This window comes from Natator depressus, chromosome 3, assembly GCF_965152275.1.
Source record: "Natator depressus isolate rNatDep1 chromosome 3, rNatDep2.hap1, whole genome shotgun sequence".
NCBI classification, from domain to species: domain Eukaryota; kingdom Metazoa; phylum Chordata; order Testudines; family Cheloniidae; genus Natator; species Natator depressus.
Genome location: NC_134236.1, coordinates 83806398 through 83822087, shown reverse-complemented (window position 1 = coordinate 83822087; position 15690 = coordinate 83806398). Strand labels below are relative to the sequence as shown.

Below are 15690 nucleotides of genomic sequence, written 5' to 3'. Positions count from 1 at the left end.
ATTGAAACTATACAGTTTATTACATGCAATAATGAAGCACATGCCTTATTCAGATTTTACTCAATCTTTATCCATGGACACTGCTGCGGCAATGTGCTGGCTATCAAACTTAAGATATACATTTGTAGTCACTGCTACCTACCCAACCCATACGAAAGAAGAAGAATGGGTTGTCAGCATTGAGAATAAACTCAAGGCCTGAATCATGCAATAGAGTCTGCTAGTTCTGACCCATATACCCATGGCAAGTGCTTGCCTACATAGTACTGTCCTCTATGGCGGGATTTCTAAAGCACACTAAGGTGCTGCACATTAATTGGTCCATGTAGCCCCTGCTGGTGTGAACTAAAGGTTCCCTAGTGCGCTTTAACACCATGTTAAAGCACTCCACCAGTGTCTATCTACATGGACCAATTAATGTGCAAGATGTTAGTACGCTGTAGAAATCACCCCCCCATAGTGCGCTTTGCTCTACCCTCTACTCTACCCACTGAAGTCAATGAGACTCTTCAAGGGTACATGGTCCAAATGAAAGGACTGCATTGCACGATAGGCGCCTAAGTACCTCATAATTTCACCAAACAAATAAAATAGTTTATCTCGTCCTGGTCAATGCAGAAGTCCGAGAAATGGAGTGCCTCTTGGCAAAGAGCCAAGGATCATGCTCCGCCTTGCCTGTTGATGTAGAACATCGAGGCTGTGTTGTCCATGAGGACTCTGACACGCTGCCCGGTAGGTGAGGTAGAAAGACTGTGCACGCTCTGCGCACCGCCCTGAGCTCTTTGACGTTTATGTGTAGCATCGACTCCTCTGGGGACCACATACCTTGGGTCTGGAGGGTGCCGAGGTGCACCCCCCATCCGAGGTCCGAGGTGTCCAAAGCCAACTCAACTAAGTGAGGGGTGCTGACAAAGGGAACTCCTTCCAGGACTTTCCCGGGGTTGGTCCACCATCGCAGCGATGTAAACACCATCGTGGGGATGGTGACGACCTTCTCTAGGTGGTCCCTGGACTGGGAGAAGACCATCGCTAGCCATTGCTACAGGGGACACATCCAGAGCCTGGTGTGGAGCACCACATATGCACATGTCACCATGTGACCTAGTATGCGTAGGCAAACCCTAGCTGGGGTCAGGGGAAACGCAGAGACTTCCATGAACTTGGTCATGGCCTGCCACATATTAAAATCATAGCGGCCTAGTAAGGCCTGATGGTTGTCCACCCGCAACTGTAGACTGGAGAATGAATAAACTTTATGCCCAAACAAGTCTAGTCTCCTTGAGTCTTTATTCTTAGGGGTAGCCCCGGGTTGACCCTGTCTCTCCCTGTGGTTGACCGCCTCTACCAGTAGGGAATTGGGAGCAGGGTTGGTATAAAGGTACTCGTGGCCCTTGGATGGCACCAAGTACTTGCGCTCCGCCCTCTTGGAGATTGGAGGCAAGAAGGAGGGGGCTTGCCAGAGGGCATTTGTAATTTTAGCAACCCCCTCATGCAGGGGCAAAACTACCCTGGCCAGGGCCACGGGGCAGAGAACATTAAAGAGGGAGTCTGTGGGCTCCTCTAACTCCTCTGCCTGGAGTTGGAGCCAGGTTGGCGGCGACCCTTTTTAGCAGCTCCTGATGCGCCGTAGCACCATCCTGGGGAACCGGTAGAAGGGGCCCTACTATGGCCTCACCTGGCGATGATGAGAAGGAAGCTGGTACCAGGGGGTCCTCTGCAACCAGAGGTGGTCTGGCGGCTTGCTCACCCACTTCCTCCTGTGCCTGTGGGGTGCCTGCAGCCAGGGTCTCTTGGGCTGGAGGGGGATGGGAAAGGGTGGTTGCCAGTCTCTCCGAAGCTCCGGATACTGAGCAGGTGGCCTGAGAGGACTGAGTGAACCCCCATGGGTTCCATGGGTACCACTGTGCCGGCCACGGAGTCTGAGGCCACAGGCCTGGCTGCGGTGCCATTGACATAGTCTGCCCCGTAGGTGCTGGAGCCTGTCTTGCTGCTATGGAACCTTGCTCCAAACCTGAGCCAGAGCCCAAGCAGTCACTCCCCTGCGACCAAGACGGAGCTGATTGGTGGCTCTGTCCCGATCGGTACCGGTCGCCCCTCCCAGAGTTGGATCTGGCTGACCTCGACGAGCGTCTGGATCGGGGCCTTGGCAACCGGCAACACTCAGCGGATCTGCGATGGCCAAAGGCTGGTGATCTATGCCTCACGCTTCATGAGTGGTACTGCGATGCGGAGCGGGATTGGGAACTAGAGCAGGCTTGGCGTCGAGAAGATGCAGCTGCACGTGATGATGCCGCCCTGGGGGATCGGCGACGCTCTGGGGAACGGTAACGTTGGTCCCTCGATTTGTCCCTGGAGCAGTACCGGTGCCACACAGATTCTGGGCCCTGACTCCGGAACTCCTGCCGGGGGGCGCGTGCCTCCAGAGGACTGCACCCGGTCACTGGCGAGCAGCGCCTCAAACCTCTCAGCCCTTGTGCGAAGTCTGGATGGGGCTATGAAGCGTCTGCCTATCACGATCAGAAGCGTGTCGGCTGTGAGGGGGAGACCGCTGGCACGACATCCCCCATGACGGGAAGCGCTGCTGGAAAGGTGGAGACTATGCTGGTCCCAACGTGGGTTTACCCCGGGACTGTGATCCCGAAGGGGTCGGAGTGCGTGACACTGGGAGGGACATATTATTTTGTGCTGCTTCGAGGGCCTCTGGCGAGGATGGCACCCAGAGCTGATGACCTCTGCTGCTATCTGGGGTAGCCGACGCGGAGCGGGATGGGCTACACCTCTCGACCTGAGCTGGGGCCCAAGATCCCGAAGGTGGTTAAGAGGCGCCTGAGACAGGGCCTTGGTCCACCCCAGACTTGTCCTTTCCCTTGAAGGAAATTGGAGACCTTCCTCGCCCCGTCTTCCTGGGCTTCTTGGCTGGAGCCACGGAAGGAGACCGGCACCGGCTCGCAGACGGTACTGGCAGGGCGCTGCGCACCGAGGTCATGGTGTTCAGTGCTGAATCGGAGCACTGCTCCAGCATCGGGGTAAGGGCAGACTCCATCAGGAGCGCCTTCAAGTGAATGTCACGTTCCTTCTTCATCCTGGGCTTGAAGGACTTACAGATTTTGCACTTATCGCTAATGTGACCTTCGCCCAAGCACTGTAAACAACTGTTATGTGGATCACTAATGGGCATGGTCACAGGGCTTAAGGCCTGGGGACCGGGGCATGCCCCGTCCCAAGGTGAAGTCCCTTTAGGGACCTACTAAGTCTCTAACTTAACAAATAGGTGGAACTAAACTAGAGGGAAACTGTACACAGTAATATTTGCAAGAGGCAAAAGAGTTCGAATGAAAGAAAAGCAACAGCGCTAGCTGAAACAGCAACAGTTCCATGCACCGTCACTGGTGGCAAGAAGAAACTGAGGGTGGAGGGTGCCGGTGGTGCCCTATATGTTGCGGCACACGTGCTCCACTCCAGCAGGCGCCAGAGCCAGTCCCCTACGGATACTGCTGAGGGAAAAACTTCCAGCACCGGTGCCTGTGGCGAGCAGACACACCTAAGTTGAATGGACATGAGCAATCACTTGAAGAAGAATTGAACCTTATTTAATTGTTTATTTCTAAAACACTGCCATGATAAGCAGACATGAATATCCAAAGAGATCAAATCCACACCTACTAATTAAATTGCAATTTTAGAGAAAATGAGCCAGTTTCTAATCTCACCCGAGCAACATATACTGTCATCAAATATCTCAGTAACAAGCCGTCAAGAACACTATCCCCGATAATGTCACGGCTAACCTGGTGGCTGAACTTTGTGACTTTGTCCTTACCCATAACTATTTTACATTTGGGGACAATGTATACCTTCAGATCAGCGGCACTGCTATGGGTACCCGCATGGCCCCACAGTATGCCAACATTTTTATGGCTGATTTAGAACAACGCTTCCTCAGCTCTCGTCCCCTAACGCCCCTACTCTACTTGCGCTATATTGATGACATCTTCATCATCTGGACCCATGGAAAAGAAGCCCTTGAGGAATTCCACCATGATTTCAACAATTTCCATCCCACCATCAACCTCAGCCTCGTCCAGTCCACACAAGAGATCCACTTCCTGGACACTACAGTGCTAATAAACAATGGTCACATAAACACCACCCTATACCGGAAACCTACTGACCGCTATTCCTACCTACATGCCTCCAGCTTTCACCCTGACCACACCACACGATCCATTGTCTACAGCCAAGCTCTGCGATACAACCGCATTTGCTCCAACCCCTCAGACAGAGACAAACACCTACAAGATCTCTATCAAGCATTCTTACAACTACAATACCCACCTGCGGAAGTGAAGAAACAGATTGATAGAACCAGAAGAGTTCCCAGAAGTCACCTACTACAGGACAGGCCTAACAAAGAAAATAACAGAACGCCACTAGCCGTCACCTTCAGCCCCCAACTAAAACCCCTCCAACGCATTATTAAGGATCTACAACCTATCCTGAAGGATGACCCAACACTCTCACAAATCTTGGGAGACAGGCCAGTCCTTGCCTACAGACAGCCCCCCAACCTGAAGCGAATACTCACCAACAACCACATACCACACAACAGAACCACTAACCCAGGAACCTATCCTTGCAACAAAGCCCGTTGCCAACTGTGCCCACATATCTATTCAGGGGACACCATCACAGGGCCTAATAACATCAGCCACACTATCGGAGGTTCGTTCACCTGCGCATCCACCAATGTGATATATGCCATCATGTGCCAGCAATGCCCCTCTGCCATGTACATTGGTCAAACTGGACAGTCTCTACGTAAAAGAATAAATGGACACAAATCAGATGTCAAGAATTATAACATTCATAAACCAGTCGGAGAACACTTCAATCTCTCTGGTCACACAATCAGAGACATGAAGGTCGCTATCTTACAACAAAAAAACTTCAAATCCAGAGTCCAGCGAGAAACTGCTGAATTGGAATTCATTTGCAAATTGGATACTATTAATTTAGGCTTAAATAGAGACTGGGAGTGGCTAAGTCATTATGCAAGGTAGCCTATTTCCCCTTGTTTTTTCCTACCCCCCCCCCAGACGTTCTGGTTAAACTTGGATTTATGCTGGAAGTGGCCCACCTTGATTGTCATGCACATTGTGGGGAGAGTGGTCAGTTTGGATGAGCTATTGCCAGCAGGAGAGTGAGTTTGTGGGTGTGTGTTGGGGGGTGTGTGTGTGAGAAAACCTGGATTTGTGCTGGAAATGGCCCACCTTGATTTTCATGCAGGTTGTAAGGAGAGTGGTCACTTTGGATAGGCTATTACCAGCAGGAGAGTGAGTTTGTGTGTGTGGTTTTTGGAGGGGGGTGAGGGGGTGAGAGAACCTGGATTTCTGCAGGAAATGGCCCACCTTGATTATCATACACATTGTGAAGAGAGTGGTCACTTTGGATGGGTTATTACCAGCAAGAGAGTGAGTTTGTCTGTGGGGGGGCGGAGGGTGAGAAAACCTGGATTTGTGCTGGAAATGGCCCAATTTGATGATCACTTTAGATAAGCTATTACCAGCAGGAGAGTGGGGTGGGAGGAGGTATTGTTTCATGGTGTCTGTGTATATAATGTCTTCTGCAATTTCCACAGTATGCATCCGATGAAGTGAGCTGTAGCTCACGAAAGCTCATGCTCAAATAAATTGGTTAGTCTCTAAGGTGCCACAAGTACTCCTTTTCTTTTTGCGAATACAGACTAACACGGCTGTTACTCTGAAACCAGTAATACTATAGTGATAAGCACTTTAGAAATGTTAATAGATAAACTGGCAAACATCTACAAAATGTCTAGTTGATGATGTGCAGTAGAAATCAGAATCTGTTATACATCTGAAAAAATACAAAAATACAGATATGTTATAACAAGATTTAGGACTTAAATGATTCCTTTTAGTTCTCATTATCTTTTTAAAAATGGAGAATTCATTTTATGCTCATGAAAAGGTTTGGCTTTATACAACAGTTAGAAAATATATCGGTCTTACATGTACTAATGGATAAAGGTGATGGTTTCACAAATAATTAGTGAAAAAGATAGTCCCACGAGTATTTCTGTGCTGTCTTCCATATTGGCCTCTATGCTTGGAACACATTCCTTCTTCCAGTCTGCCAAGCTGCTAAACTCTCCTCATTCAAATACCTCCTGAAGACTCGATTCTGCTGAAATGCCCACGTGAGCCAACAATTTATTATCATATCAGCTAATATTAAAAAACCCAACCTGATGACTGAATCAGCATGGGAGAAAGACTAATCTTGGTAATTGTGTAATCTTGTTGCTATAACCCACACAGCACCCCATATTACCTATTGGTTGCAATCCCCACTTCTTGTATCATGTCACCTATTGAATGGTAAGATCCTCAAGGCAGGGATCATGTCTTCTGTCAATGCTGTGAGGTGCCTACCACATGTTTGGGCACTGTAAAATGATAAATAAAATAATAAATAATAATAATAATAGTAATCAATATCAGGGTATTGCTGATTCAAACTCAGACCTGAATATAACTTAGATCAGAATGGAAGTGAACTGTAAAGTAGATAGCATTTTTTCAACCCCATAAAATTGCCTTCTAGTCTGGCCACAAACTAGGCAGGGCCCAGTCCCAATAGGGGCAAGAGATGTACAAATATCCATCAAGTTCCTTCAGCATTCTGTGGGGGTCCTTGTGCCACTTCTCTGAGTCCTACCTGCCATCCAAGGGCCTCTCTGAAATCCCTTAATCCTCTGGTGGCTTTAAAATCCTTTAGATTTTGAAAGCAATCTCTATCCTATCTCCATCTATATAAACCTAGGTAACTACTGCCTGCTGACCCTACACTTAAAATACAAGCTTATTTGAGGGTGCCTTCTTTCTGACCAGCATGGTGATCCCCATGATGGTGTTTACTTCAGAAAAGGGAGCACGTATGGCCCTGGGACTATCAGACTCCTTGGACAATAGGTGCTCAACCTCTGCTTTCTTAATTTCAACTGCAGCAGCAGCAAACTTATTTTCTACAAAGACAAAAACATCTTTGTGGAACATTCTCTAGGCAAACCTCTCCAATTCAAAGGGTGGAATTTATCCAAGTGTAGAGGCTTTATGCACTGCTTAAGCTTTAAACATGAGTTTCAGTGGGCCTTCAGTGATCCACGGAGCCTTGTGTGAGCACAGGGGTGAATTTCACCCAGAGAGGCTTAACTGGTGAATACAGGTATAACAAATCAACAACCAGCCCAAAAATTCATCTCATTTGCTATATTGTAGAGGTAATTGTTGTTTTCAGTGATGTAACACTATGGGTTACCCTTTGTAATTTGGGTAATCTACAACTATAGTTAGCTGACCTTGCCAGGACTCTCTGACCTAGGAATGCACCATTTTAAATGATGCATGAAGGAAAAATGAACGTCGCTAGCCAATTTTTGAGGTATTTTTGCTTTCAATTTTTAAACAAGTCAACTCAATCCCCCTGCAACTATATTATGGAACCTAGAGGAATCCGATGAAATAGAAATTTAAAATCTCTCTTCAGAAGATGCTGATCACCAGCCCATGACATTCTGATATAAAGTTCCAAACTATTCTATCTTTCTAGGTATGTTTTGGTCAGTACTGCTTCCTGAGTGTTCAGTGGGTGAGAATAACCACAAAACAAAGAAGAGCTGTTGTGGGACACCCAGGTGTTAAGAAGAGACATTAACAATCAGAAGTACTCCAAAGAGAGGTTAGGGAAATAGTGACTGAAAAACTGTCCTGATTATTGAAGGTGTTGGGGGGCACATTCAATACCTTTGGGAGGGGGACAAAAGAAAGGAAGCTAAAAAGGAACACAGGCCTCAACTGTCTGAACAGGAGGAAATCGCAGACAAGTGAATGAAGTAGGAGAAAGTTTACTGATTCTCTCCCTTTCCTTCTTCTAGAATAAAACCAACAACCATTATATCATGCTCCAATCAGGTCCCTCTGAAATGCTGGTCCTGGTTACCATCAGAGGCACATAGCCAGTATAACAAAAGTGGGGAGTGTTCTATGTCAGAAATTTCTACATAAACTAAATTCATAACAATGGATTCTTTGCACATTTGCATTGGCCCTATAAAGAAAGTCTTTGGATTAAAAAATAAAAAAAAAATCCCACGAAGAAAATAAATTCTAAGCACAAACAAAACAACTCTATTTGTTCTTTCCAAAAAACTGACTCCCAAGAGATTTTGCCGGTTTATGGAAAATTTAGTACTTAGCATTCTATGTATATTGATAACCTGTTGAAAATGATACATTTTGGTTTTGAAATCCCACTCAGCCTTTTTCGTGGAGCAGATTTCATGTTTGCAATGGCTGAAACATTCTGCTGAAAAGTAGTTTCTTAAGCTTTAATCTTATAAAGATTCTTTACTGAGATCAGAAAATTGCTTAGAGAAGCATTTAGTTCAAGCTCCTTATAACTATGGTGAAGCAGACAAATAATTGAAAAAGCAGTGCAGAATTACTGCATAATATTTTATGTGCGACACTTTTACCAAAATAACAGACACTCATATGGAAGCAAATTCTCAAATGGGATTGTTTAATAAACCAGGAACTATTCATAATCAGTAAATTCAGACGAAAACCACATCTACCCTTGCACCTGGTACCAAATGAACCAATAGCACCAGGTCCAGTAATCAGAGGCCGTGACAGCCTTCCACAGAAAAGTGGTCAGTACTCCACCAGAGTTAACAAGTCTGTCCTTTGTAAAGAAAGGCCTTTCATACACAAGTACCAGTTTCTTTATTCTGAGTATTCAGCCTGGGAAAGATCAAGACATCTATTCTTTCCATGAATGACAAAGGGCAATCTTTTATGAGGCAGCTGAGAGAACTTTGCAGATATTCCTCCGCAGAACACTTATTATAATGTTGCCCAGCCAAGGCTCCATGTAGATATCCTTTTCGTGTAAGTGGCATAGCGATGCTACTAAAACATGGTGTCAAGGCATTTCCTTGGATACATTTTGTCAACCAATACTGTCAAGGGCATTTATTTTTGTGAGGCCTGTTGGCAAACGGTGACCTTGTACATTTTACTGTGATAACATTCCTGCTTTGTTTTTATGCATCACATGAAGATTTGGGATTTCTAACTCAATACACTATGTATGCACTGAGAAGGAAAAGAAACAAACAAACACAGAAAAAAAACAGCTCTCTCAACAAGTATGGAGTTTTGGAAGTTTTTGTTAATAGTTCAAGGACAAGGGTTCTAGAGTCTGAGGGATGGCAATCATTCTTTTTTAAAATTATTAAAAGACAAAACTGAAAGAGAGTCTGAGTCTTCTGAATTTCAGTAAATAGCCACATAGCATGCACAGCCTTGTCAAGGTGCTATCCTACAGAATGATCAGCAGGGTGAGATTAAGATTCTTCAGCTCATTCTCTCCAAAGACCATCTCCCCGCCTTGCACTTCAGCAGTCTGACATGTGGAAAGAGTTTGGCTTATACTGCAAAGAAATCAGTGAAGCTCCTTTCTTCCAGAAAAGATAAAGGATGGGGGCAGCCAACTATCACATCTACTGAAGTGGCCTCTGAAGACTAAATGAAGGAATTCTGTACATGGCACAGTCCTTTCTGTTTCAGACAACAAATCAATCTGTATCTTCTACAATGCTCAAAACATGCAGCGGGAAGCATCGCTCACCACTGCTGTTCCCCAGCTTCAAAGCCTTTCCTTAACCGTCTAACCGTGAATTAGAGAAAGAAATCTCCATTAACTTCAGAATACCTCAAGTAGCAAGGGTCAGCGGGCTGTTTGTCAGCACGTTATGCAATTTAAACTTGAAAGACAAAAAAAAAAAAGTTTATAGTATATCGCAAACAATTAGCCTTGCAGTAGGGGTATTCTATACATTAGTCTGAAGTTAATGGAATTTCCACACTCTAATTTATAACTAACCTTTTGTACTCCTGTATTTTGAAATCTATTCCCCTATACTAATAAACAAACACTGGAGACAAAGGACACTTCAGGAGCAATCTATAACATGAGAGAGTGAATGTGTATGTGTAAGAAGATGGATGTATGGATGCAGATGAAAACCCAAATGATCTGCAGAAACAAAGAGGAGCACATTGACATCAGCGGCAAGCTTGACAATTTCCACTATTAAGGAAAAGAAATATGGAGAAACCCCATGAAATTGTAGTCAATTCAAAAAGATGGGAAGAGGCTAACGCCTAACCAGGGATATATTACAGCCCAAATCCGCTGGTGTTATGTGAGTGAAACTCTCAGTGAAGTTACCAGGAGTCATGCATAGGACAAATTACAGGATTACAGCCCTAAAATGGAAAGAGGTGGCGACTTGTGGCTGTGATTACCCCTTACACATTTTACACATTTAAAACGGCTGTTCCCTGGGCCCAGGTTCCTAATAATTCCATGATTTTTGCATTTTTTTTCTTGAGAAAAGAATGTGAAAAATATGTATAGCAAAAATACAGCTCTGATTAAGTCCCAATCCGTTGTGCACTTTACCGCACCAGATTCATGCACTGAGTAGATCCACGAGTGCAGTCTCTCTTATCCTATTCTGTACTGCTGTTCCATACAACATGGGGCCCTCTGCAACCAACCATCCCTGCATATCACCCCAGTTATTTGGTTACTTGGGCTGTATACTGTGGTGAAGGTTCAGTCTGGCGTGATAAAAATAAGTCATTTCTGAGTTCCATGAGTCCTAAAACACACATCTTCCACTGTTAATTGGTTTTTCATTATTTTTTGTAACTAAAAAGTTTGGTTTAATTAGTAGTAAACATTTCTAAAAACTAAATTAAAAAAGCCGGTGGCTTTTGACACTGTCTCCCTCAGTGACAGTGTTGCAGCTGAGAAGAAACTGCCTAATTGGGGTCTGGGGGTTAGCCCTGAACTTTGAACTTGAAATCTTTACAACCTTTAGCTTTTCCTCCCCTCCCTCAACACCTCCTAAGTTTGCTTATATCATATATCATTAATGCACACAAACTATTAACTACTCAGGGTAAACACCAATAAAAAACAACAAACCAAATATTTTTACCATGTCTACAGAACACTGACCTGCTTTGCCCATTTCTCCTTTTCTCAAAGATCCTTCAGCCTGGCACCCAACTCTGTGACGAAGCCTGCTTAGCACCAGTGAAGCTCCCCACATTCAGACTGACAACGTTCTGAGCTGAGATGAGGGAATCGAAGTTAAAATCCAACCCATCTGCATCCATGAGTTCACTGCGGATAATGGACTCCATGTCACATTCCAAGCTTCCATTGAAAATATCCAGGTCCAAATCACTTGGGAATTTATCATGCCCCATGACTGGAAGGTTCACACTAGTGGAATACAAAGAAGAGCCTGAGAGCGAGTCAGAAAGTGTTTGCATAGACTGATTGACAGGTGACTGCTGCTGGTGTTTGGCCGACCCCAAGTTGTTCGTATCATTTAAGCCCATGTTACTGATGGAATTTGACAAGGCACGACTGCCACCAAGAGAAGAATTCTGAGATTGATGCTGGTGGTGGAGCAGGTTCTGATTGACCAAACTTCCCTGGTTGGACTGAGCAGCAAATGACATCATTGGATCACTACGAAGCATGATACTCCTGCGTGAATTCTGGGCAGACACAGCTGTGCTGGCTTGAGACATGAGTGGATCAGACTGCGTCATCATGACATCACTGTGACTAAGTGAGTCAGATGCCAGCAGATCCTGCAGCGTCTGGTTGTTATAATGAGAAATGGAAGAAAAGGTAGCTTGCTTGTTCTCTTGAATGGTTTGCATGGGAGACTGACGAAGAGAATTCAGAGATGATGGTCCAAACACAGCACTGTTGAAATTACTTGATGGAGAACCAAGTCCGGAACCTTTGGAACCATATGGAAAACTGGAGCTTCTTTGCATGAGCCCCCCTGATGGTGACTGCTGGGGAGAGGGGAGCGTTATATTGTCCAAAAGATCATCCATGATGAGGTTATCTGTCAGTCCATCATTCAAGTTCATTGTGCCTGCCATATCAGTCAACCTCGGCAACTCAACAGTACATGGTTTATTTACCGATGGGGACATGCTTGATGGACTATTGTACAGCATTGGAGAAAGTGGAGCATCATCATCCTGAACGTCATCGAGTTCGGTACTCGCCAATATCGGTGACAAACGGCCACTTATTGTACTGGCATTTGAATTTGTACGAGAGCGGAAATCTGTCCAAGCATCCAGCTCATCACTGCTGCGGGAAGTTGGGCTCCCTGGCCACTTGGAAAGCTGAGATGGGCTGTCCTCGCTAGCTTCTTGTGCAGCTTGCAGGGCTGCCTTTTTCTTAGCTGCTCGGCCTCTGCTCTTTGTGTACTTGTTGCTATTGTCCATTGAAACAGCACGTCTCCGGGGAGGCTTCCCACCTTTTCCACCATCTGGATTAATCATCCACCAAGAGCTTTTCCCAGTTCCTTCATTCTGTACCCTGATGAATCGACTGTGAAGTGACAAATTATGCCGGATTGAGTTCTGTGGGAAAGGAATACAACAGAAAGTCAGGGCAAGTACCATTTCCACTGCTAGTCTAATCTCAATCATGCAAGCCCAAAATTAAACGAAACTTTGAAATCCGATCAAAACACTGGGCTGCTCAGGCAGGGGTCAGATACTGGCTGTAAATTGCGAGCAGGGGTGGAGAATGTCATGCTGCCGTAAAGCAGAGCCTGCTCCTTATCCCTCCTCAGCCTTGACATAGAGAGCACTTCCAGGGAGAAGGAATGTGGCAGAGCTCCACTCTGCTGGGCCCATCCTCCACTGGTGTAACCATCACCCAGGCTGGGGACTGCAGGACGAGGGAGCTGCAACTGACACCCTGACAACCCACCCTTCTTCTGGGCTGAGCGTGACAACTGAGCCCTCTGTAGGTTGCTCAGACTTTCAAATCATTCAACAGCAACAAACAAACAAACCGCATCACCAACTGCTAAGCCCCGCTGGATCTGTACCGCTTCCATTTTTGACTGAATAAAATGTCCTGCATACAGATTAAATTATGAGTGACTATTGTTCCAACTCTCTCAAAATGAGAACTGCAAACACTTCAATAAAGGTGACTGAAAGGCTGTCTACTCTCATTGCAGCTTCTGTAAGTACCTTTGTATTCTTTACTGAAATGCAATTTTGTACATGTATTATAACAATACTCCAGTGCAAATCACAACTGCTTTCCCGCCTCCTCCTATAGAACTGCACACTGGAGGTGGGATGTACTTTTTCTTTCCATTGTTGGAATCTGAATTATATATACAAGGTAGCCAGTCTGTTGCTCCCTGCACCCACAGCATCCTCATAGTGTCCCAAAGTTGGAATGCACAATAAGATCATTAGCACAGCAGGCTGTTAGTAACAGAAATACCCATAAAAGGTCCAATGAATCCCAAATCTTGCCAGGTGCCACCAGACACACTGGGCACAAGAAATGAAAAATAGTCCTGTATTCTGCCTATGCATTCTCAAAAGAGTGGTGTGACTTCACACTATAGCGATTGAACCCAGTACAAAATCCCGAGAGAGACCCAGAAAACTAGCTCCCAGTAACTCAAGTAAAATGACACCAGACTTACACAACTGTAACTGAGATCAAAATCTCACTCTAGAGCCTCTGCTTAAAATACAGCTAAAAAGACCATAAGAAATCTGCTAATAAGAATTTGTATGTTTTTTGATTTTATGCTCAAGTTAAAGAGTTTTGGAGCGATGCCATATTATTTTGGCAAACCAGTTGTACTAATGCTGTATATTAAATATGAACAAGTTTTAAGTCATAGATGTTTTTAAAATATTGGCAAACATCAGCTGTATCTATGTGGAGGATACAAATACATGTGTTCCACCAGCATGTTTTAAAAAGAGAAAGTCAACAGGCTCTCATTGTAATCAAACAAGCCAGAATAAGTGTTTTCCATTTACAATGCACTGAAGGGATTCCAGTTTCAACTGGACAAAGAACACACACAACCAAACAATTATTCATAAACACATTAGCATTCATACTATTAACATAAAGGGTCGTTTGATGTAAGTGAACTGAAGACACATTGGCTGTGTGAAGAAATGTAGCCCAGATTATTTTTTTTCTGTTTTGTTGACGGTAAATAAATTTTTTAATGTATTTTTGGTCAGTTTCAGAACAGCCCCCCCATCCCCCTGCCACTTCTCTCAAATTCTTCTCACACATGGGCCACAGAAACATTCTTGTTTACCACTCATGAAAAAGAAAAATTAATAAACTACAGTTCAAAACAGGAGTTGTTATTTTTAAACAATTTGCACAGCATAGCAAACAAGACTCCATAATGACACTAAAGTTAAGTTTGTATCAGCATCTCAATTATACACTCTTATATTTCCAAGGGACTATATAATGCCTTAAAAAAATTATTCTGGGTTCATTCCCCGCATAAAATTTCCTCAGTCTAGCCAGGAGGGAATTTTTTTATTATTGAATTAGTGAGATTTTAACTATATTTAGGGTCCGGCAGAAATATGTTTTAAATTATATTAACCAGATGCCACTACCCACTTTCCCACTCTCCTCCAACAGGGCTCTTAAATTTTAAAAACTCAAATGATTTATTTAACTAACATTTCCTACCTGATGCTCCAATCCTGCAACTGGGTCCATGTGGATGGACTCTTATGCCCATGCCTTGCTGGCTTCAATGGGGCTCTGTGCAGGAAGTATTTATGTCTGTCCATATGGATCCAGTTGTAGAATCAGGCCTAACTAGGGTTGCCAACTTTTCACAGAAAACCGAACACTCTTGCCCCGCCCCTGCCCCTCCCCTTCTCCGAGACCTTGCCACCTGCTCACTCCATCCCCACTCTCTCTGTTGCTTGTTCTCCTCCACCCTCACTCACTCGCTCATTTTCACTGGGCTGGGGCAGGGGGTTGGGGTGCAGGCTCTGGGCTGGGGGCAGGGATGAAGGGTGTGGGGTGCAGGAGGGAGCTCCAGGCAGGGGCTGAGGGGTTCAGAATGTGAGAGGGGGCTCCAGGCCGAGGCAAGGGGTTGAGGTGCGAGGGGGTGTGTGTGGCATATGGGCTCCCAGAGGGAGTTTGGGTGCAGAAGGGGCTCAGGGCTGGGGCAGAGGTGTGGGAGCAGGTGTGGGCTCCGGGAGGGAGTCTGGGTGTGGAAGGGGCTCAGGGCTGGGGCAGGGGTGCAGGGAGCAGGCTCTGGGTGGTGCTTACCTCGGGGGGCTCCCTGGAAGCGGCGACATCCCTCGGCTCCTATGTGTAGAGGTGGCCAGGCGGCTCTGTGCTGCCTCCACTGCAGGCGCCACCCCTGCAGCTCCCATTGGCCATAGTTCCCAGCCAATGGGATCTGCGGAGCTGGAGTGGGGGCAGCATGTGGAGCCCCCTGGCCGTCCCTCCACTTAGGAGCCGGAGAGACATATTGCCGCTTCTGGGAGCTGCGCAGAGCGAGGCAGGGAGCCTGCCAGCCCCACCAACCAGACTTTTAATGGCCCGGTCAGCGGTGTTGACCAGAGCTGAAAGGGTCCTTTTTTGACTGCGCTTTCCGACCGAAAACCAGACACTTTGCAATCCTAGGCCTAACTGCACACAACAGTAAGAAAAAGTCACTAAAACCACTATAACAAG

The 15690-nt window shown here is 45.6% G+C and overlaps 1 protein-coding gene across 1 annotated transcript in view; it reads right to left on the bottom strand.

The window, feature by feature from the left end:
• Positions 1-15690, bottom strand: part of FOXO3 (forkhead box O3) — a 151661-nt gene that overhangs the window by 13983 nt on the left and 121988 nt on the right. Inside the window, exon 2 of the mRNA XM_074948205.1 lies at positions 11119-12560. Coding sequence (XP_074804306.1) covers positions 11154-12560 — 1407 coding nt within the window. The 3' untranslated portion in view covers positions 11119-11153. The remainder of the gene's footprint in view (positions 1-11118; positions 12561-15690) is intronic.